Source organism: Schistocerca serialis, chromosome 1, assembly GCF_023864345.2.
Source record: "Schistocerca serialis cubense isolate TAMUIC-IGC-003099 chromosome 1, iqSchSeri2.2, whole genome shotgun sequence".
Taxonomy (NCBI): domain Eukaryota; kingdom Metazoa; phylum Arthropoda; class Insecta; order Orthoptera; family Acrididae; genus Schistocerca; species Schistocerca serialis.
Window position 1 is genome coordinate 904,863,421 of NC_064638.1, and position 21,502 is coordinate 904,884,922.

The 21,502-nt window shown below is 45.7% G+C and overlaps 1 protein-coding gene across 1 annotated transcript in view; it reads left to right on the forward strand.

The window, feature by feature from the left end:
- The window catches only part of LOC126445065 (uncharacterized), a 406,008-nt gene that overhangs the window by 284,560 nt on the left and 99,946 nt on the right, over positions 1 to 21,502 (forward strand). Inside the window, exon 6 of the mRNA XM_050090970.1 lies at positions 3,663 to 3,958. Within this exon, the coding sequence (XP_049946927.1) occupies positions 3,663 to 3,958 (296 nt within the window). The remainder of the gene's footprint in view (positions 1 to 3,662; positions 3,959 to 21,502) is intronic.

Below are 21,502 nucleotides of genomic sequence, written 5' to 3' on the forward strand. Positions count from 1 at the left end.
GGAAGGCTCAACGTTTCCACCTTTTTCCCTTGATGTTTCCGTCCGTATCTTGTACGCAGCTGTCAGGTGTCCTTCTGGAAACTTCGTTCGTTTTCTTGGAGGCGATTGCTAATAAGACGAACAGCTAATTCCCTAGAAATCAACCAATGGTGACATTGCTTCATCCCTCGCTGCCAAGGCACTATCATTTTTCTTCATCTGATGCCTTTTTATCTATTAGGTGTGTAGTAACCTCTACTGGTACAGCATCCTCTTCTCTCAACTGTTACTCAACTGTTACTCTCCTTCTGTAGGTGCATCTTCTAGAGTACCAAAGCACTTCACCAATAGTTTCGCAGCTACTAATTGTCTCGTTTCTTTTTATGGTTTTAGGGCACAAAACTGCTACGGTCATAAGCGCCCGTTCTGTGGCTTAGTGAAGGGTAAAAAAAACAGAAATTTAAATCAGCAGCAATGGGAGCCGAACTCAAGAAAGAGGGAAACTGAAAACGGAATGGAATCTTAGAAAACTGCTATTGAAGGGGGGTTGTTTTTCCCGGATAGAGCTTCAAATGACCTATGTCATCTCACTGGCACTGGTAAATTCAAGGACGCGATCGCCTGAGCGGGTGTGATCTGCTAAAAGGGAAGATATATCAGGCGACAGCTGTAAACTGGCTCGTAGTGGATTAAAATAGGGGCACTGAAGTAAAAGGTGGCTCACCGTCCACGGTTGATCGCAGTGAGGACAAAGCGGGGGAGGATCACCACCTAAAAGATGTCGATGGCTAAAAAGACAGTGCCCAATCCGGAGTCTACTTAAAATTACCTCCTCCCAACGAAGAGGCCGGAAGGAAGAGGTCCAAGCACAGGGAAAAGGTTTTATGTCCCGTAATTTATTATCGGGAAGAGCAGACAAACGTATGTGCCATAAAAGCGCAACACGACGACATAAAACGCTCTATAGATCGGCAAAGGGAACCATACGAACAGCGGGCCGAGGAAGAGAGACTGCAGCCTTGGCCGCTATATCGACTGCCTCTTTACCACGTATGCTAACATGCAGTGGGGTCCAGAGGAACGCCACAGTGATGCCCCCCTCCCCAAGTGGAGCATGTGGAGGCAGTCCGGAATCTGGTGACCAGAGAGTGGACGGGATAAAGAGCTTGGAGGGTGAGAAAAGAGCTGATCGAATCCCAGCATATAATATATTGAATCCGCTTGTGCGGATGGCTGTATTGGTCAGCCTGGAGAACAGGTCAGTGTAAATAAATGTGGCATCTTCGTTGTCAAAGATAATCTGATCTACTCTAACATGCAGATCTAATGTGCCGTGACCACTTTGGTGCTTGCAGTGCGACACGTAAACGGATGGTTCTAGTAAAAAGGGGAAACCTATCATCGCCCCCCTGCTCCTCCCTCTATCTACCCCCATCTACATCTACATCCATACTCCGCAAGCCACCTGACGGTGTGTGGCGAAGGGTACTTTGAGTACCTCTATCAGTTCTCCCTTCTATTTCAGCCTCGTATTGTTTGTGAAAAGAAAGATTGTCGGTATGCCTCTGTGTGGGCTCTAATCCTAATGGTCTCTTCGCGAGATATACGTAGGAGGGAGCAATGTACTGCTTGACTCCTCGGTGAAGGTATGTTCTCGAAACTTCAACAAAAGCCCGTATCGAGCTACTGAGCATCTCTCCTGCAAAGTCTTCCACTGGAGTTTATCTATCATTTCCGTAACGCTTTCGCGATTACTAAATGATCCTGTAACGAAGCACGCTGCTCTCCGTTGGATCTTCTCTATATTTTCTATCAACCATATCTGGTACGGATTCCACACTGCTGAGGAATATTCAAGCAATGGGCGAACAAGTGTACTGTAACCTACTTCCTTTGTTTCCGGACTGCATTTCCTTAGGATTGTTCCAATGAATCTCAGTCTGTCATCTGCTATACCGACGATTAATTTTATATAGTCATTCCATTTTAGATCACTCCTGATGCCTACTCCCAGATAATTTATGGAATTAACTGCTTCCAGTTGCTTACCTACCATATTGTAGCTAAATGATAAAGGATCTTTCTTTCTATGTATTCACAGCACATTACACTTGTCTACATTGAGATTCAATTGCGATTCCCTGCACCATGCGTCAATTCGTTGCAGATCCTCCAGCATTTCAGTACAATTTTCCATTGTTACAACCTCTCGATATACCACAGCATCATCCGCAAAAAGCCTCAGTGAACTTCCGATGTCATCCACAAGCTCATTTATGTATATTGTGAATAGCAACAGTCCTACGACACTCCCCTGCGGCACAACTGAAATCACTCTTACTTCAGAAGACTTCTCTCCATTGATAATGACATGCTGCGTTCTGTTTTCTAGGAACTCTTCAATCCAATCACACAATTGGTCTCATAGTCCATATGCTCTTACGTTGTTCATTTGTAATTGGGTAACCTCTTTTCATGCTAGTCAATTGTCAGGATGAGAATTACTGCAAAGGGCATTTGATTCTAAAGCATTATGTCAGGGTAAAAAACACTAAATAAATTACTTTTTCTCTCTTAACAACATGTGGGCAGTGTGGGTTCTTCCTTGGTTCGGGTATGAGGTAGAATGAAACAGCATTTTTACATAAGATAACTTTTATTGAAAGATTTGTACAATAGTTTCCTTATTGGATTGTTCTGGCTGCGAGAGCGGCAGCTGTGTCGTTTGCGAAGCCTTCTGCTGCGTGAGCGGTGGCGTCTGATTACGCCTGGCAGTGTGTATCTCGTGTCGCTGTTTCGTCCAGTTCACTGGAGACGCGCATCGTGAGATGGCCCATTTAATTATTGAGAATAAAGTCGTGAATCGGATGGTGATACCTTGGATGTGGCGTCGCAGTGCTTCTCTTCTCTATGCGGCCACGTGAGTCTGTGTTGTGAGTCGGCCAGCGGAGCGGTGCGGCGGGGGAAGGCCTAACTTCTGTCTTCCGGCGGCGAGGCTGCTGCTTGCTATTCCATTACAGCGGCAAACTTGGTGCTTCTGTGTACGATGTAGTCTCTTCCTGCATGACGGTCTTCAGCATCGACTGAACTGTACTGGAACTGAACTCGAACCGAAACTGAACTGAAAACTACTGTCGGGCCCACTGCATCTCGCTTGTTTATTTACTTCAGTTCACTGGAGGTGAACGACTTCACGGTCATGGCCTCTTCTGTCACGTTGAAAAGCTTCTTGAAGAATCTTCTTAACGTCGGCTCTTGGAATGTAGGCGAGGGCCTTTGATTACATGTGACAATTGAGAAACACGAGAGCCGGTCGGGCAATGCCCTGACGGCTGAATCGACAGCTTCCGCTTATGTGGGGAGGGCGATGGCTTCTCCTGAACGTGCCGACTGTCAAGCGCCGGCAGTTGCCACTGCTGCTCTGCCCGCTGTTTGCCAGTGTGTAACTCTTCTAAATTAAACTAAGTTTTTCATTTATTTTCTAATTTCTACTTCACTTCACATTGATTTCACTAATTTATTTACCTATCTTAAGTACCGCTCAACACATGAAACAACTGTGCATTGCAGTTTTTCTTTCTAGTCAGTTTAAAATCAAAAATAATTCTGTTCCGTTCCCTGCGGCAACTACCGTGACCTTCCCTCGTCAGAGTGGGAGTGAGCGTGCGGCGGCTGCGTTGCAGGTGCGGTACGTGCCGCAGCAGTCGTGGACGTACGTGCGCAACAAGCGGTGCGAGTTCTCGGTGGAGGGCCCGCCGTGGCGCGGCTGGCTGGAGGCGCCCCGGCACTCGCTGCCGCGCGGCGCCACCTGCCGCTACGCGGTGCGCGCGCCGCCCGGCCGGCGCGTCTGGCTGGCGCTGCTCAAGTTCCACGCGGGCGGCGACCCGCCGCAGGACTGCGACGCCGCCAGCCTCGCGCTCTTCGACGGCGAGCTGCCGCCCGCGCCGCACGCCCTCTGCCTCGCCGTCGACCGCCAGTGGTGAGCGCCACCGCCACCGCACTACACGTAGCTACACCACACTTCCCTACACCACAGTGGCAGTGCCGCAACTAGGGCACGGCTGCCAGGGCGCGTGTTCTGAGCCCCTTTCCGTGGCGCTGTGTTTTTGTTACGAACGAAATAAAAGAGGTTCGACTAAAGGAAGGTGTAAGAGGGATGGCGAAGTAGGGCGGGGAAGACGAATAAGTCACAGTCGTAGAAGAGAATGGACTGGAAGGTATTAAAACTAGTCGCATATACACTACTGGCCATTAAAATTGCTACACCAAGAAAACATGCAGATGATAAACGTGTATTCATTGGACAAATATATTATACTAGAACTGACATGCGATTACATTTTCACGCAATTTGGGTGCATAGATCCTGAGAAATCAGTACCCAGAACAACCTCTGGCCGTAATAACGGCGCCGGCCGGTGTGGCCGTGCGGTTCTAGGCGCTTCAGTCTGGAACCGCGTGACCGCTACGGTCGCAGGTTCGAATCTTGCCTCGTGCATGGATGTGTGTGATGTCCTTAGGTTAGTTAGGTTTAAGTAGTTCTACGTTCTAGGGGACTGATGACCACAGATGTTAAGTCCCATAGTGCTCAGAGCCATTTGAGCCATTTGAACGTAATAACGGCCTTCATACGCCTGGACATTGAGTCTATCAGAGCTTGTATGGCGTGTAGAGGTACAGCTGCCCATGCAGCCTCAACACGATACCACAGTTCATCAAGAGTAGTGACTGGGGTATTGCGACGAAACCAGTTGCTGGCCACCATTGACCAGACGTTTTAAATTCGTGAGAGATCTGGAGAACGTGCTGGCCAGGGCAGCAGTCGAACATTTTCTGTATCCAGAAAGACCCGTACAGGACCTGCAACATGCGGTCGTGCATTATCCTGCAGAAATGCAGGGTTTCGCAGGGATCGAATGAAGGGTGGAGCCCACGGGTCGTAAGACATCTGAAATGTAACGACCACTGTTCAAAGTGCTGTCAATGCGAACAAGAGGTGACCGAGACGTGTAACCGATGGCAACCCTTACCATCACGCCGAGTGATACGCCAGTATGGCGATGAAGAAAATAAGCTTCCAATGTGCGTTCACCGCGATGTTGCCAAACACGGATGCGACCATCATGATGTTGTAAACAGAATCTGGATTAGACCGAAAAAATGACGTTTTGCCATTCGTGCTCCCAGGTTCGTCGTTGAGTACAGCATCGCAGGCGCTCCTGTCTGTGATGCAGCGTCAAGGGTAACCGCAGCCATGGTCTCCGAGCTGATAGTCCATGCTGCTGCAAACGTCGTCGAACTGTTCGTGCAGATGGTTGTTGTCTTCCAAACGTCCCCATCTGTTGACTCAGGGATCGAGACGTGGCTGCACGATCCGTTACAGCCATGCGGATAGGATGCCTCTCATCTCGACTGCTAGTGATACGAGGCCGTTGGGATCCAGCACGGCGTTCCGTATTACCTTCCTGAACCCACCGATTCCATGTTCTGCTAATAGTCGTTTGATCTTGACCAAAGCGAGCAGCAATGTGTCGATACGATAAACCGCAATCGCGATAGGCTACAATCCACCTTTATCAAACTCGGAAACATGATGGCACGCATTTCTCCTTCTTAGACGAGGCATCACAACAACGTTTCACCAAGCAACGCCGGTCAACTGCTGTTTGTGTATGAGAAATCGGTTGGAAACTTTCCTCATGTCAGCACGTTGTAGATGTCGCCACCGGCGCCAACCTTGTGTCAATCCTCTGAAAAGCTAATCATTTGCATATCACAGCATCTTCTTCCTCTCGGTTACATTTAGCGTCTGTAGCACGTCATCTTCGTGGTGTAGCAATTTTAATGGCCACTAATGTAATTAAACTGACTGTGTTTCGAGAGCTGCAGTGGGGGCTGTATACACTGCAGGACACTGAAACATCGTAGATATATTCGTTAACCGCTGCCCTTGCGGAGTATGCTGAAAAAATAATAGTTCCACTTTCTGCCACTAGGTGAAACTATGGCGCTGTAAGCAATCAGAATGTGAAAAGTTTCCCGTTTTCTGGACAATATGCTGATTGTCGCTAGGCGACGTGTTTTGCTTCCATTTGTGAAATGTCTGTTGGTATAATAGCAGCGCTTCATTGCGGGAATATTGCCGACAGAAACAGGTGCGAAATGGTCTCGTGACAATAGATGGGTTAAAGAACACAATCAATAAATTTGAAGAAAGAGGTGAAATAATTGGTGCAGCAGGGAGTGTGAGAGGGCCCGTTCCCATGGCAGTTGATGAAGTTTCTGTAATTACAGCCGACCGTGCAGAACCTCCCTCAAATTCTGCAGTCAGTGCTCGAGCTGTGTCACAGGGATTGTCTCTCAGCACGTCAACAGTTCAAAAGGTTTTGCGGCGCATTTTATAAGATTCAGAATGTGCATCAAATGAAGTCCCAAGATAAGCTGCAACGCTGTGACTTTCCTATCCTTTTTTGGCAGTCATGAAAATGGATGACATGTGGCCAGTGAATATCCTTTGGATATAAAAGGCCCATTTTACTCTGCATGGTCCAGTTAATGCACAGAACTTTCGCGTATGGGGTTCTACTCCACCTAGCATTTGTGCAGGGATGTCCACTGCACTCACCTTATGTGACTGTGTGGCCATCCAGATCCCACACCCTAAATCTGCATGGGGATATCTGACAGGTCCTGTCTGACAGGGATGTAACCAGACTCTTCATGATCTGAACGATAGCATACATTACGAAACTCTGACTACACCGGATATGCTATGCGTAACTGTCCACCATGCCATGTTACGGATGCAGGACGTTGCTGATTCAGGAGACCACAGAGAACACATGTTGTAACGTATAACCATATCCTAATACACTTGGTAAAACCACAATTTTCACGCATTTGATCGTTTCTCTCCTTTTCGTGCATCTGCACCACATTCTGACACCTTACAGCGCCATATGTTCATCTCGTCGCAGAAAGTGAAACTACTATTTTTTCAACATACTCCACGAGCACACCAATTAATGAACATACCTATGATGTTTCAGCGTCTTACAATGTACGTAACCAACACTGCAGCACTCAGAACACCATCAGTTTAATTATAACCACCTGCATGAAAGTAAATCATGAAGAGTTTTGGGCTGTATTGAATAAAAGTTCCATAAGAACCACTTCAATCGATTTCACAATATGCATTTCATCTTCCAATGTGTCTGTTCATAATAAAAGTACCATAAGCAAGCACCATGAAGCATAACGTTACTCGTATTTAACAAAAATTTCTAGTTTAAAAAACTTAATACTAGGGTGACATAATATAAGTCATCGCCACCATGTTTAGTGAACTATCAAACAGTTGTTGCAGCAACAACCCTCCTTGCAAGACTCACAACCCATGGTAAGGCAGGAAAACTAGCTGCCTAAGAAATTCTACTGCCAGTGTTGCAAAATTCTTGAACTAGCATGATGTGTGACACCAGTGCACTGCAGAGGCGAGCTAAATTTCTTCACGCTACACTGGTTCGGTCCCGTGTGTGACTAAAGATCGGGTCCTGCCACAAAAATATTAGGCAGAGCGACTAGAAACGCGTAACAGTGCCTTGCCTCTGATTGCTGCTGATGCCGAGAGCACGCCAGTTGACAGTCCCATTTCGGCCAGCCAGCTTAGTCTACATCCAGCTGCTTCATCCACTAGATGCTGGTTTGCAAGCTGCTCATAGACACAGTTCCAAAAGAGAAGAACATCCAGCGTCACTTCACCTTGTCTCTGTGCATGTCCAAGGGGATTTTGTATTCAGGGCCTGCACAGCAGCTCGCCACGTGTTTCATGGGCTGCAGAAGTGGGCTGCCCAGCACATGCATGCCTGCTGACTGCTGGTGCATTACTTCAGGCTCATGAATGTGAGTCCTCCAGTAGCCACTGAGGCAGCACTCCTGCCCAGCGTTCACGTGCTATCATGGCTAAACTTGCTGCTTTGTGCTACTCTGAGGTAGGCACTGCAGTCTGGAAGTCAACTCATGACATCAAGTAACCTCCATAAACCATTTTTTGAGTATCTTAACGGTAAAGAATACACTGGCTAAGCGAGCTCTTCTGATTTCATGACCACCATGTTGCTGGTATTACACAACCCAACATTGTGCACACGCCATCCTGGTTTAGAGACGACGAGACTGGCAATTACTGACGTCCACACCCTCGACGATATTGCAAAGTAAAACTCATTAATTTTCAGCCATAGTTACAATACATTTTGTAGTGGCCTCTGGCCAGCTCTTTCAGGTCACCGTCTGATTGCTGCGTAAGCACTGCAGATGACAGCAAGCAACTATCTCAGCAGTACACCACCCCATCCAGTTTCAGTAAGTCGGTATGACTACCCGTTCTGGGATCACATGTGTTATTGAAATCTCGGAGACCACTTCAGCATTATGAGAGGGCGACTACGTGACACCTGTGGTGTCTACACAACAACAAGATGTGTCAAAGCTCATATAAATAGCGCCCATCCAGCAGCAAAGGGCATCAAACCTAAGACTGTTGTAGAGTGGGCTACGTGTGTCTGAACTAGATAAGTGTCGTCAATCAATCACCACCCGCTGCTTCAGCCATCAACGCCATTCCATCGTAAGAGGGGACCACTTGCCCTACGATCTTGCATCTAGCACCAATGGGGCCCCAGTACCGAACAGGAACCCTGCTGGCCACAGACCCTCTTAGCAACTGCTGACCCTGGACACTGCCAGCCAGGCATCATGAGTCAGAGTTCACTCCCTGGATGAGATCGCCTTCACTGCAAGCCACTGCCGGGTAGGCTGTTGGAATCACCAACTCGCTGTGTTGCCACAATGTATGGATGCACCTCCAGCACTCACTCGGCATTAGCTGCCTCACCGGCAGGAATGCCCTGCACCCAAGCTACACTGTGTCGTTCCTGGCTATGGGTGGGATCCTGACAGCGCACCATCACCAAACATTGTGTGTCAGACACCTACTCTGCCGGATTGACGTCGGTCAGGAGCATCACTGCACGCTGTACAAGATCAGTAAAAATATCTGGGTGCAACATGAGCTTTGTTGAATTTGCTCCTGCTGCCCACTTGAGAACCCGTATGTGATGAGGAGGTCAGAACGGCCATACTGACAAGCCCACATCCGCTCCTCGAACTCCAATGCGGTTGTACTGCATAACACTGCTGACACAATTAGAATTTCTACATTTCTAAATTTTACTTTTTGACGTTTACGGCATACATGACAGTGATGTGTTGACTCATGTCATCTTTTCATTTTTCCTATAATACTCATCTTAACATTTTGTTATCAAACCCTCATAAAATTTGCAACTGCAGTTGGAACCAATTCGCGATTTCCGCCAATCTGGTGTTGTCAGTATAGGGTGTAATATAGGACATTTTGTACTTATTTTGTACTTGACATACCAATCATGAGTTTTCCTTTCTCGAAATGGTAACATGGGTATGGGGTACTCTTAGCCATATTGAAGGCAACCTCCCTAGTGGAGTGAACCCTGAAGAAAAATCCCGGTCCTTCATATTGGGGACTCGGCGGGAGGTTGGCATCCCACCCCAGTAAAAATAGGTCTTGCTACGTTTTCCAAGCAAAATAAAAAGGCCAGGCAAATCAAAAGACGAGACTATGGTTAAGAAAAAGAAACGGAAGGAAGTTTATTAACTTCTGTAAGGTTCAGAAGCGTACTGTTATGAGTCGCCAACTCCAGCAGAGAGAAATATTATGTGAGTACACCTGACCCAATCCTTCAAAGAACATAAAATCAATTATAGACTATGTAATAGTGTGGAGGCAGCGGAAAATTAATTTGAAAGTTGTAAGGGCAAATAAAGGCATAGAGGCGGCTCCGATTATTTTATAGTTACTTCAAAAACTGTTTTTCTGTTTAAGCCCAAGATGGAGCAGGAGGAAAAAGAAGAGGATGCTGGAAGTAGAACTATGGAGGATCCAAAACATAGGATACATCTGCTACAAGAAGAAAGAGTGAAAGATCGTATTAGCAAAAAGATTACATCTGAGACTAGATGCAGTGAAGCAGGTTTGGAGTGCAAATTAGTTGTACAGTTTCCAGAAACATTCAATTAACGAAGCAGAGGAGAATGCTTTAGGAAGGGACAGGGAGAGAGGTAAGATCTGAATAGACGACCACAGAGTTGCTGGAGGCGTTTGAGGAAATGGAGAAACTACACTCCTGGAAATTGAAATAAGAACACCGTGAATTCATTGTCCCAGGAAGGGGAAACTTTATTGACACATTCCTGGGGTCAGATACATCACATGATCACACTGACAGAACCACAGGCACATAGACACAGGCAACAGAGCATGCACAATGTCGGCACTAGTACAGTGTATATCCACCTTTCGCAGCAATGCAGGCTGCTATTCTCCCATGGAGACGATCGTAGAGATGCTGGATGTAGTCCTGTGGAACGGCTTGCCATGCCATTTCCACATGGCGCCTCAGTTGGACCAGCGTTCGTGCTGGACGTGCAGACCGCGTGAGACGACGCTTCATCCAGTCCCAAACATGCTCAATGGGGGACAGATCCGGAGATCTTGCTGGCCAGGGTAGTTGACTTACACCTTCTAGAGCACGTTGGGTGGCACGGGATACATGCGGACGTGCATTGTCCCGTTGGAACAGCAAGTTCCCTTGCCGGTCTAGGAATGGTAGAACGATGGGTTCGATGACGGTTTGGATGTACCGTGCACTATTCAGTGTCCCCTCGACGATCACCAGTGGTGTACGGCCAGTGTAGGAGATCGCTCCCCACACCATGATGCCGGGTGTTGGCCCTGTGTGCCTCGGTCGTATGCAGTCCTGATTGTGGTGCTCACCTGCACGGCGCCAAACACGCATACGACCATCATTGGCACCAAGACAGAAGCGACTCTCATCGCTGAAGACGACACGTCTCCATTCGTCCCTCCATTCACGCCTGTCGCGACACCACTGGAGGCGGGCTGCACGATGTTGGGGCGTGAGCGGAAGACGGCCTAACGGTGTGCGGGACCGTAGCCCAGCTTCATGGAGACGGTTGCGAATGGTCCTCGCCGATACCCCAGGAGCAACAGTGTCCCTAATTTGCTGGGAAGTGGCGGTGCGGTCCCCTACGGCACTGCGTAGGATCCTACGGTCTTGGCGTGCATCCGTGCGTCGCTGCGGTCCGGTCCCAGGTCGACGGGCACGTGCACCTTCCGCCGACCACTGGCGACAACATCGATGTACTGTGGAGACCTCACGCCCCACGTGTTGAGCAATTCGGCGGTACGTCCACCCGGCCTCCCCCATGCCCACTATACGCCCTCGCTCAAAGTCCGTCAACTGCACATACGGTTCACGTCCACGCTGTCGCGGCATGCTACCAGTGTTAAAGACTGCGATGGAGCTACGTATGCCACGGCAAACCGGCTGACACTGACGGCGGCGGTGCACAAATGCTGCGCAGCTAGCGCCATTCGACGGCCAACACCGCGGTTCCTGGTGTGTCCGCTGTGCCGTGCGTGTGATCATTGCTTGTACAGCCCTCTCGCAGTGTCCGGAGCAAGTATGGTGGGTCTGACACACCGGTTTCAATGTGTTCTTTTTTCCATTTCCAGGAGTGTATGTCATATATGGTTAAGCTCTGGGAGTGTAGAGGATTGGAATAGGTACCAGTTACATCAAAAGAGGGCTAAGAAATTAATAACAAATTCTAAGGAAGGGGAATGGGAAACTTATGTGGGGAAATATAGACCTATACTATAGGGAGAAGTAAAAGAGACACTGAGAAAGGCAAGAAATGGAAAGACAAGTGGACCAGGAGGAGTTGTGATGGAATTGTGGAAACGTGGGCCCATTCAAACGGTGATGCATTGAAGTAAATTGTTCAATTAGTCTGTTGAGGGAGAGGAAATACCAAGAGAGTGGCGTGTATCACACATATCTGCTACCTATAAAAAAGTAAACCAGAAGCACCCAAATAATTGTAGGGCTCTACAACCAGACATTTTAGTGTTGTACTGAAAAACAGGTTGGAGAATGACATTGATGGAAAGATGCGGAAGGAATAGATAGGTTTCACAATTGGAAGATCTTAGGCAAATAAGTGAGAACGTGTATTCTAATGATCAGGAAGTGTATTTATGGATTTAAAAAGAGCGTATAAATCTATACACATAAACTGACTATGAGAAGCAATGGAGTATATGATAGTAGAATCACAGAAGATATCCCTAATTCAAAGAATGTACCACAAATCGCACGCAGCAGTTAAAGTGGGAGAAAGTTGAGTGAGACATTCCAAACATAGAAAGGACTTAGGGAGGATTGCAGTATATCGCCGGCTCTGTTAAAATGTGTGTGCAGTATGTGTTTGAACTGTGGAATCTGTCATGCGGACGTATGGATTTTCCTTTGCAGCATGGTACTATCTACGCAGTGTTATTTGCCGAAGATCAGATACCAACAACACAAATGTAAGACAAAGAACTTAATGGAAACATTTGGACGAGGCAGACTTAGAATAAATATGAGAAAAACAGAATATCTAGTAGTGGAAACAGATGGAAGTAAAACAGTAGTGCAGCAAGGAGTTATTAAAAATGTAGAATATTTTAAATACCTAGGATCGATTGTCCATTTCTCGGGTCCATGAAGAAGATCCAACAGGCAGGACAAGCAACTATGAAGTTCTGTGGAGTCGGTCAATATCAAAGGAAACAAAGAAGAGGTTTCTGCAATCAGTAGTGGAAAGTATATTAACATACGGTGCAGAAGGATGGACCCTAGGCAAACGGCAGAGACCGAGCGAGGTGTGGCAGTGGTTACTACACTGAACTCGCATTCAGAAGGCGACAGATCAAACCCACGTATGGTCATCCAGATATAGGTTTTCCGTGATTTCCCTAAATCGCTCCAGACAAATGCCGGAATGGTTCTTTTGAAAGAGGGCCGATTTCCTTACCCATCCCTGACACAATCCGAGCTTGAGCCCCATCTCGATCTCGATGGCACGTTAAACCCAGTTTTCCTTCCTTCCTTCCCTTCTTCCTTCCTGCCTTAACAACCGAGAAGCAAAGTACAGGCAGCAGAGATGCATGGAATAAGGAGGACAGCGTGGATATATAGGACAGAGCTGAGAAGAAATGATGAATTTAAGGAGATAATGGAACAACCAGTCGTGCAAAGAATTGGGAATAGAGCTCTTCTGCGGTATGGCAATGTACGAATAATGGAATAAGGACGATAGCCAGAAGCAATCCCGGAATAGTCGCTGTCGGTATGGCCGAGATTAATATGGAGCGCGGGAGTAACTGGAATGATAAGCAAGAGAGATCTGAAAGAGGAAGACTGCCATGATCGTGAAAGCTGGTGAATGGGGATACAGGGCAACTACTGAAGAGTGGAGAACGCCTGATATTATCATTATTATTATTATTATTATTACTATTGTTACACACCATTGGAGATCTTACAGTTCCAATTAACTAGTGCATAATTATAAATTTTAACTTCTCATGAATAAAATATGGAGTAGTAAAATTTACGATTGTTTAGTAACGATGTAACATTTCTTACCTCCCCCATTTAGTGTTCTAGGATTAAAGATTAGAGGTAACAATTGTGAAAATAATCGTTATAATTAATTTACCGTAAACCATTATTATTAGGAATATAGTCTTCAGTAAAGCGTTGCAGGAGACCCTAAACGAAGCATGGACTTAGAAAAGCGCACATAATCTAAAAATTTAAAAAAACGTAAAACTATTTGGAAGGAAAGTCTTCGTCTTACTTTAAAAACGGCAACACTAGATTCTTTGTTCCGCTTGCTGATATTACTGCCCTGCTACAGAAGCTTTGCTGTCCTACGGTGGTAATAACGGTCAACAGCTTCAAGTCCCATTAGCTGCCTTACCGTACACTGACTAGTTCAGTAATGAAGTATAATATGACTCTAACAGACTGCACTGAGGCATCAGCCCTCCCATAGCATGTTACAAGAAACACAAGGAGACAGCTTGCGAATGGTTGCCTATGCAAAACAGCTCGCATACTCCGAATTAAAATTAACTTTAAAAAAGAAACAAATACCGTTGAAGGAAGCATTACCACTTTCAGCCGTTTTTGTACATTATAGAATCTGTCTTCGTCAATTGCTGATTCAAGTTCTTAAAGTAGTTTACTTCCTTCCTTCCGTCTACGTGCATCACCTATAAACCGTCTTCTTCGCCTTTTAACGGATAACTAGTCTCAGATATAGGTGGAACAACCTTCGGTTTACCATAATTACCCAGTGTAAAAGCATCTGCATGGCCCTTACACCTTCTCGGAAATTTTCTCCCCGTCTTTCCTACATATTTCACGTCATGCAATGCGCACTGTGTTGAAATAGCAGTTCACCGAGATAGAGTGAACGATTTACCTAACGTACAAACGGCGACAGTGGCAGTACTTTCTCTAACAGCGTATTCGAACATTTTTAAGATAAGCGTTAATACGACATACATTGAGGAGACAAAACTCATTGGAAAGCAATATGCAGGTATACAGATGGCAGCACTATCGCGTAAACGAGGTATAAAAGGGCAGTGGATTGGCGGAGCTGTCATTCATATTCAGGCGATTCATGTGAAAAGGTTTAGCCGGCCGCAGTGGCCGAGCGCTTCTAGGCGCTTCAGTCCGGAACCGCGCGACTGCTACGGTCGCAGGTTCGAATCCTGCCTCGGGCATGGATGTGTGTGATGTCTTTAGGTTAGTTAGGTTTAAGTAGTTCTGAGTTCTAGGGGACTGATGACCTCTGATGTTGAGTCCCATAGTGCTCAGAGCCATTTGAACCATTTTTGAAAAGGTTTCCGACGCGATTATCGCCGGACGGAAGGAATTAGTAGACTTTGAACGCGGCGTGGTAGCTGGTGCTACACGCTTGGAACATTCCATGTCGCAAGTCGTTAAGGAATTCAGTATTCCGAGATCCATAGTGTCAAGAGTGTGCCGAGAATACCAGACTTCAGGTGTTACCTCTCATCACGTACAACACACTGGCTGACGACCTTCACTTAACGACCGCGAGCTGCGTCGTTTCCGGAGACTTTTCAGTGCTAACAGCAAACAACACTGTGTGAAATAACCGCAGAAATCGATGTGGGACAACAACGAACGTTTCCGTTAGGACATTGCGGCGAATTTGGCGTTAATGGACTATGGAAGTAGACGACCGACGCGACTGCCGTTCCCAACAGAACGACATCGCCTGCAGCGTCTGTCTTTCGCTCGTGACTGTATCCGTTAAACCCTAGACGATGGAAAATCGTGGTCAGGCAGATAAGTCCCGATTTCAGTTGGTAAGAACTGATGGTAGGGTTCGAGTGTCGCGGATACCCCACGAAGCCATGGACCCAAGTTGTCAACAAGGCACTGTGCGAGCTGGTGGTGGCTCCAACATGGTGTAGGCTGTGTTTTACATGGAATGGACTAGATCCTATAGTCCAACTAAACCGATCATTGAATGTCAATGGTTGTGTTCGGCTACTTGGAGACCATTTGCATCCATTCATGGACTTCATTGTCCCAAACAACTATGGAATATTTACAGATGACAATGCGCCATGTCACAGTGCCGTGATTGTTCGCTACTGGTTTGAAGAACATGCTGGATAATTCAAGTGAATGGTTTGGCCGCCAGATCATCCGTTTATGGGACGTAATCGAGAGGTCAGTTCGTGCACAAAAACCTGCACCGGCAACACTTTAGCAACTATGGACGGCTATAGAGACAGCATGGCTCAGTATTTCTATAGGGGACTTGTTGAGATCATACCACGTCCAGTTACTGCACTACCCCGGACAAAAGGAGGTCCGACACGATACTGAGAGTTATCCCACGACTGTTGTTACTCCACTGTATGTGAGCGGTTTTGGGCAGGTAACAGATGGTAAGTTGTCTCCTCATGTCTCTTGTAACACGCTGTACGACGGTTGAAGGCTCAGTGCGGTCTGTTGAAGTCGTATACTTCTTTACTGAACTAGTCAGCTGTGCACGGGAAGGCATCTTGTGGGACTTGAAGCTGATGTGATTGGTATAACAGCTATAGGACAAACACGCTTTTGTGGATGGGCGATTATATCAATTAACGGAATGGAGTATCTGTTGGTAGCGTTTTTAAAGTAAGACGAGGACTCTATGTCTGATTTTTTTTTGTCTATATGTGCTTTTTAAGTGAATTTTCATGAAGGGTTAACAGAGATAGCCAGATGATGCGAGGGTAACTCCGAAACGCCTTGCTGAAGGTTAGATTCTCAATACTAGTGGTTGTATGCTAAATTACTTATACCACTCATTTTTTAGGTTTTCAGCTTATTACTGTTCGTTAAATACGAGTAATATTACGCCTGGCGCAACCTTACGATGCTTTTATTGTACACAGATACATCTCATGATGAAATGTACATTGTATGTATTATCAATATCAGTAAAGTGCAGGCTGATGAAGTGTATAACATTTCACATAGTAAAGTACATTGCACCTCCGTGTCCTCCAGATGCCATCTTCAACAACGATGGAAACATTTAAACTGCTTGCCTTGTTTTTCTGCTACCCGTTACGCCAAGTCAGCCGCTGCAACGAAAGTGTAAAGAGTATATTTTAAAAATGACTCTTTTTTGTCTGTATGTCTTTAACTGGTCTGCAATGAAACCATGACGGAAAAATTTCTATTTTGTTGCAAATAGAGCGTTTTTGGTTTGCGTGTTTGCCAATTTGATATCGTATCAGCGACATATGTACCTTTTATTTTATTGTAAAGTTGTGTCGATCTCCATAAACGAATACATAGGCTAAGAAGTAATGAAGATTAAACGAAAAACGGGGAGATACAGGCGGGAAAAGGGGGCGCCGAAAGAGACGTTTTTTCTGGATGCCAATTACCCTTCTTGCGCCACTGTAAACTGGTCATGAGGGCGGAAAAATGCAGCTAGTGACACTCTCGAGTCACTGCGGTCTCTCTCCCCCACTCTCCCTCCCTCTCTCTCTCCCCATTACGTTACACTTTCTCTCCAAAGGCTAGCGATTAATCCAAGATTTCAACGTACACTTACTGCTACCGCTAGTCGATTGCTTACAATTAAACTTTCCTTATTGAACAAAAAGAAAGATCAGGGATTAACGCCCTGTCGACGATTAAGCGATAAGAGACAAAGCACAACGTAGGATTTGGGAATGTCGGCGAAGGATGTCGAGCGTGTCCTTCCAAAGGACGCATCCCAGCATCCCCCTTAGGCGACTGCCTGGATGAGAATCGGAATCCCACTCACGCCAAACTCAGATCCGCTGTCTTATCCAGTTCGAAGTCATTCCTTTCTCAACGTCAAAATTTTGATGAAAATACACTTTTCGTGCTTTCTGTGAAATTCGAGTACGAGTTTAAGATTTTAGTAAATAATTAAACGTTCTCCGTAGTATCACTTGCCAGGCTACATTTTAGTTTAATTCTACAGTAGTCATTTTAATATCTCTAATTTCTTTGCCAACAACAGATGTTAAGCTCTCACAGAAAGACATGAAAATGTGAGCCTGTACCCAATCTCTGCTCTCCCTCTCTCTGAAGTTAATTGCTTTGTCGGTGACCGTTTTAAAATTTATACTTACTTCGTCATTTTACTCTCATCTTTGTATGAATTGAACATCACCTTTCCGAGAAAGTGCTACCAGCTGCAATCCTCAGTGACCCAATTACTACACACATGGCACCATTTATTAAAAGGCTGAGCTGGGTAGTATAATTTCGTTTCTTAGTATTTTTTGTAAATAAACATAAATCAATATCCAATTGAAATTTGTCAAAATTTACTAGTGTTGTGAAGTTGCACTTTTTCTAACAGAAGTTCATACGTTGCACATGTAGTTGTTTTTGTCTTTAATAAGATTGGTGATTTAATATTATTTTATTTGCATATGTTTTATATAATGTATTCTGTAAATTATTTTTAACATAGGTCTGGACACAATTATTGATTTTCAAATAGAAGTACTTAGAGTGTGTTTTCGGTATGACAGTTAGAAGTAAAGAGAAATTTTAATGTAAAATATGAACACGAAATATGAGTCGAGTCCTCGTACAATGTTACTGAATACGTGTACGAGTGTTGTAATGCAAAGTACCTAGACCTGAAGACGCGATTTGTTAATAACTATATGATAAAGGAAGGGCCGTACCTATTTGTACCATCTATCACAAAGCGAAAAAAGTGGGCCAACTAAAACATTCATATTTCTTTTCGTACTACGCGAATATGTAGTAAAAAACGGGGGTTCCGATTTTTAAAAAAACGCAGTTGATATCCGTTTGACGTATGGCAGCGCCATCTAGCGGGCCAGCCATAGCGTCATCTGGCTTCTTCCTTCAAGCTAGACAAGTTTCGTTCTTTGTAGTTTTATCGTTTGACGCTTATTTCGTGAGATATTTGGCCCAGTCACGATCAATGGACCACCCTGTACATATGCAGGGTGAGCCAGGAAGAAAGGTACATGCTTTGAGGGGTAAAATAGTATAAGTGATTCTGAACAAGAAACTTCATATGGACGTATGCCCTATTCCGAATGGTTTCCGAGATAGAATACATTTAATACCACTTTTGTACGTTCTTCTTGAATAACTCGAAAACCACGCCCTCCAGTAAAAGCGTGTCGCAGTACAAAATTAAGCTAAATTAATTTCCTACAAAAAGGGTCCTATCCATTTTTTTCTCTAGGACTAATGGTTTGTGCGAAGAGGGCGCGAGAATGTTGAAGAACTCGCTCTACGGGCATGCGCTGTAGGTTACATAGTTTTTGTAGGCCAGTCTGGGGTAGTTTCCCGACTTGATACACCACAAGTATCCCGTATCAAACTGTTCTCCTCACCTTACTACCTCAGTATACTACCTCAAATTGGCCTACAAAAACTACATTAGCTACAGGCATGCGCGTCGAACGAGTTTTTCAACATTCTCCCCCTCTCTTCGCACAAACCGTTCATTAGTTTTAGAGAAAAAAATGAATAGGACCTTTTTGTAGCATATTTAATATAGTTTAATTTTGTACTGCGACACGTTTTCGCTGGAGGGTGGGGTTTTCGAGTTATTCAAGAATAACGTACAAAAGTGACATTAAATGTGTTCTATGACGGAAACCATTCGGTGTAGGGCATAAGTCCATATGAAGTTTTTTGTTCAGAGTCACTAATACTATCGCCCCTCAAAACATGTACCTAACCTCCTGACTCACTATTATATAGTGGAAGAACAGAATGAATGACGTTAACAACAAAAAATCGTGAGTAACGATAAGAATTAATACTGCTTGCACTTGTATTTCAAGGCATGCAAACTGTTCACGATCTTAGCAAATTAAATGCAGAAAGAAAAAACTCATTTAGTTACAGTGACCACTGTAGATCCTTTAGAATTAAGTGAAAAGCGTTTGGTCTGACTAAGACTTTCTTTATAGTTGCAAAAGATGCTATTTACAGTGTACAGCCTCTACATCTGCAAATGCAGAAAAAAAGAGACCGAAAATCAAAGTATACAAAATTAATGCGTTTTGGTGGCCGTGGTACCTGTCACAGAAAATGCAGTTCTAAACCGTTTACGCCTCTGAGCACTATGGGACTTAACAGCAATGGTCATCAGTCCCCTGCAACTTAAAACAACTTAAACCTAACTAACATAAGGACATCACACAACACCCAGTCATCACGAGGCAGAGAAAATCCCTGACCCCGCCGGGAATCTAACCCGGGAACCCGGGCGCGGGAAGCGAGAACGCTACCGCACGACCACGAGCTGCGGACTAAACCGTTTACATATCTGCCGATGGTATCTACGCTGTTCGAAGATACATTGACATCTGATCATATCGTCTGGGTACTTTGCCACACAGGCAGAGGTGGCCGTAAGAGCTGCACCACCCTGGTCTCGAACAGCTGCCTCCGAGGGCAGAAGGGTGGCATCAGTTCAAAGTACACCAGCGGATGTCCCACTGGCACACCATCGGACTCAGAGCTAGCTGTAGGCCCACAGTTAATGTATGCCAAGCGGCGGCTGCTCGTAGAACCGTGACGCCTCGCTCACCTGGCAGAGGGTGGTTGCCACATTGCTATCCCTTTGAATAAAAATGAGGGTTATTTATACTGGTGCGGTACGTATTTGTATCGCTGCTGCATCGGGTCCGGCCACATGGCCATAACAATTTGGTGTGTAGTAACTGTGCCTTCCAGACGGTGGCGGCTCCAGCTTTCTGCTGCGTCGAGTTTTTTTACGCTCCCGGCCCCCTCACTCGATCACGATACGGGGAACCACCCTGATTCTTCGGTAGCTATGGCGTAATTTCTGCACAGCTGTCTGCCTTCACCCGATTCTCTGGCTTCTTGCGTTAGTCGGGGAAGGTGTCTGAATTTTACGAGCCGCGTCAAGTAATTTGTTTGTGAGGGAAAGTAACATTAAAGCCTTCGATTAACATTAATATCAGAGTGCAGGCAGTTTCACTGACTACATCTTGCTCCCGCTACCAGCACTGGTTTGGACAGCGTTAACCTCTGGCAAAACTTGTTACAGGTTTTTTTTCTAACAGGTACTGAAAAACATCTGCCTATATGGGAAGCAACCTGTTGCTCCAACATAGGCAGCATTAGGCGGCTCTATGACTGACAAAGCTCCCATACCACCGGATACCAGAGACTAACTCCAGTGTCGCCGACAGATAAGAGGGCGACCCCGCGATATGGCCAGGAATGAAACACTAAAGCTCCAAAGAAACTGGTACAGGCATCCGTATTCAAATACACAGGTATGTTCACAGGCAGAATACGACGCTGCAGTCGGTAACGCCTATATAAGACAAAAAGTGTCTGGCGCAGTTGTTAGATCGATTACTGCTGCTACAATGGCAGGTTTTCAAGATTTAAGTGAGTTTGAACGTGGTGTTATAGTCGGCGCACGAGCGATGGGACACAGCATCTCCGAGGTGGAGTTTGGGTGTGGATTTTCCCGTACTACCATTTCATGAGTGTACCGTGAATATCAGAAATCCGGTAAAACATAAAATCTCCGACATCGTTGCGGCTGGAAAAAGATCCTGCAAGAACGGGGCCAACGCGACTGATGAGAAACGTTGAACGTGACTTAGTGCAACCCTTGCGCGAACTGCTGCAGATTTCAATGCTGGGCCATTAAGAAGTGTCAGCGTGCGAACCATTAATCAAAACACCGTCGATATGGGCTTTCGGAGCCGATGATCCACTCATGTACCCTTGAAAACTGCAAGGCACGAAGCTTTACGGCTCGCCTGGACCCGTTAATACCGACATTGGACTGTTGATCACTGCAAATATGTTGCCTGGTCCAACGAGTCTCGTTTCAAATTGTTTCGGGTGGATGGACGTATACGGCTATGAAGACATCCCCATGATTCCATGGACCCTGCATGTCAGCAGGGGACTGTTCAAGCTGGTGGAGTTTCTGTAAT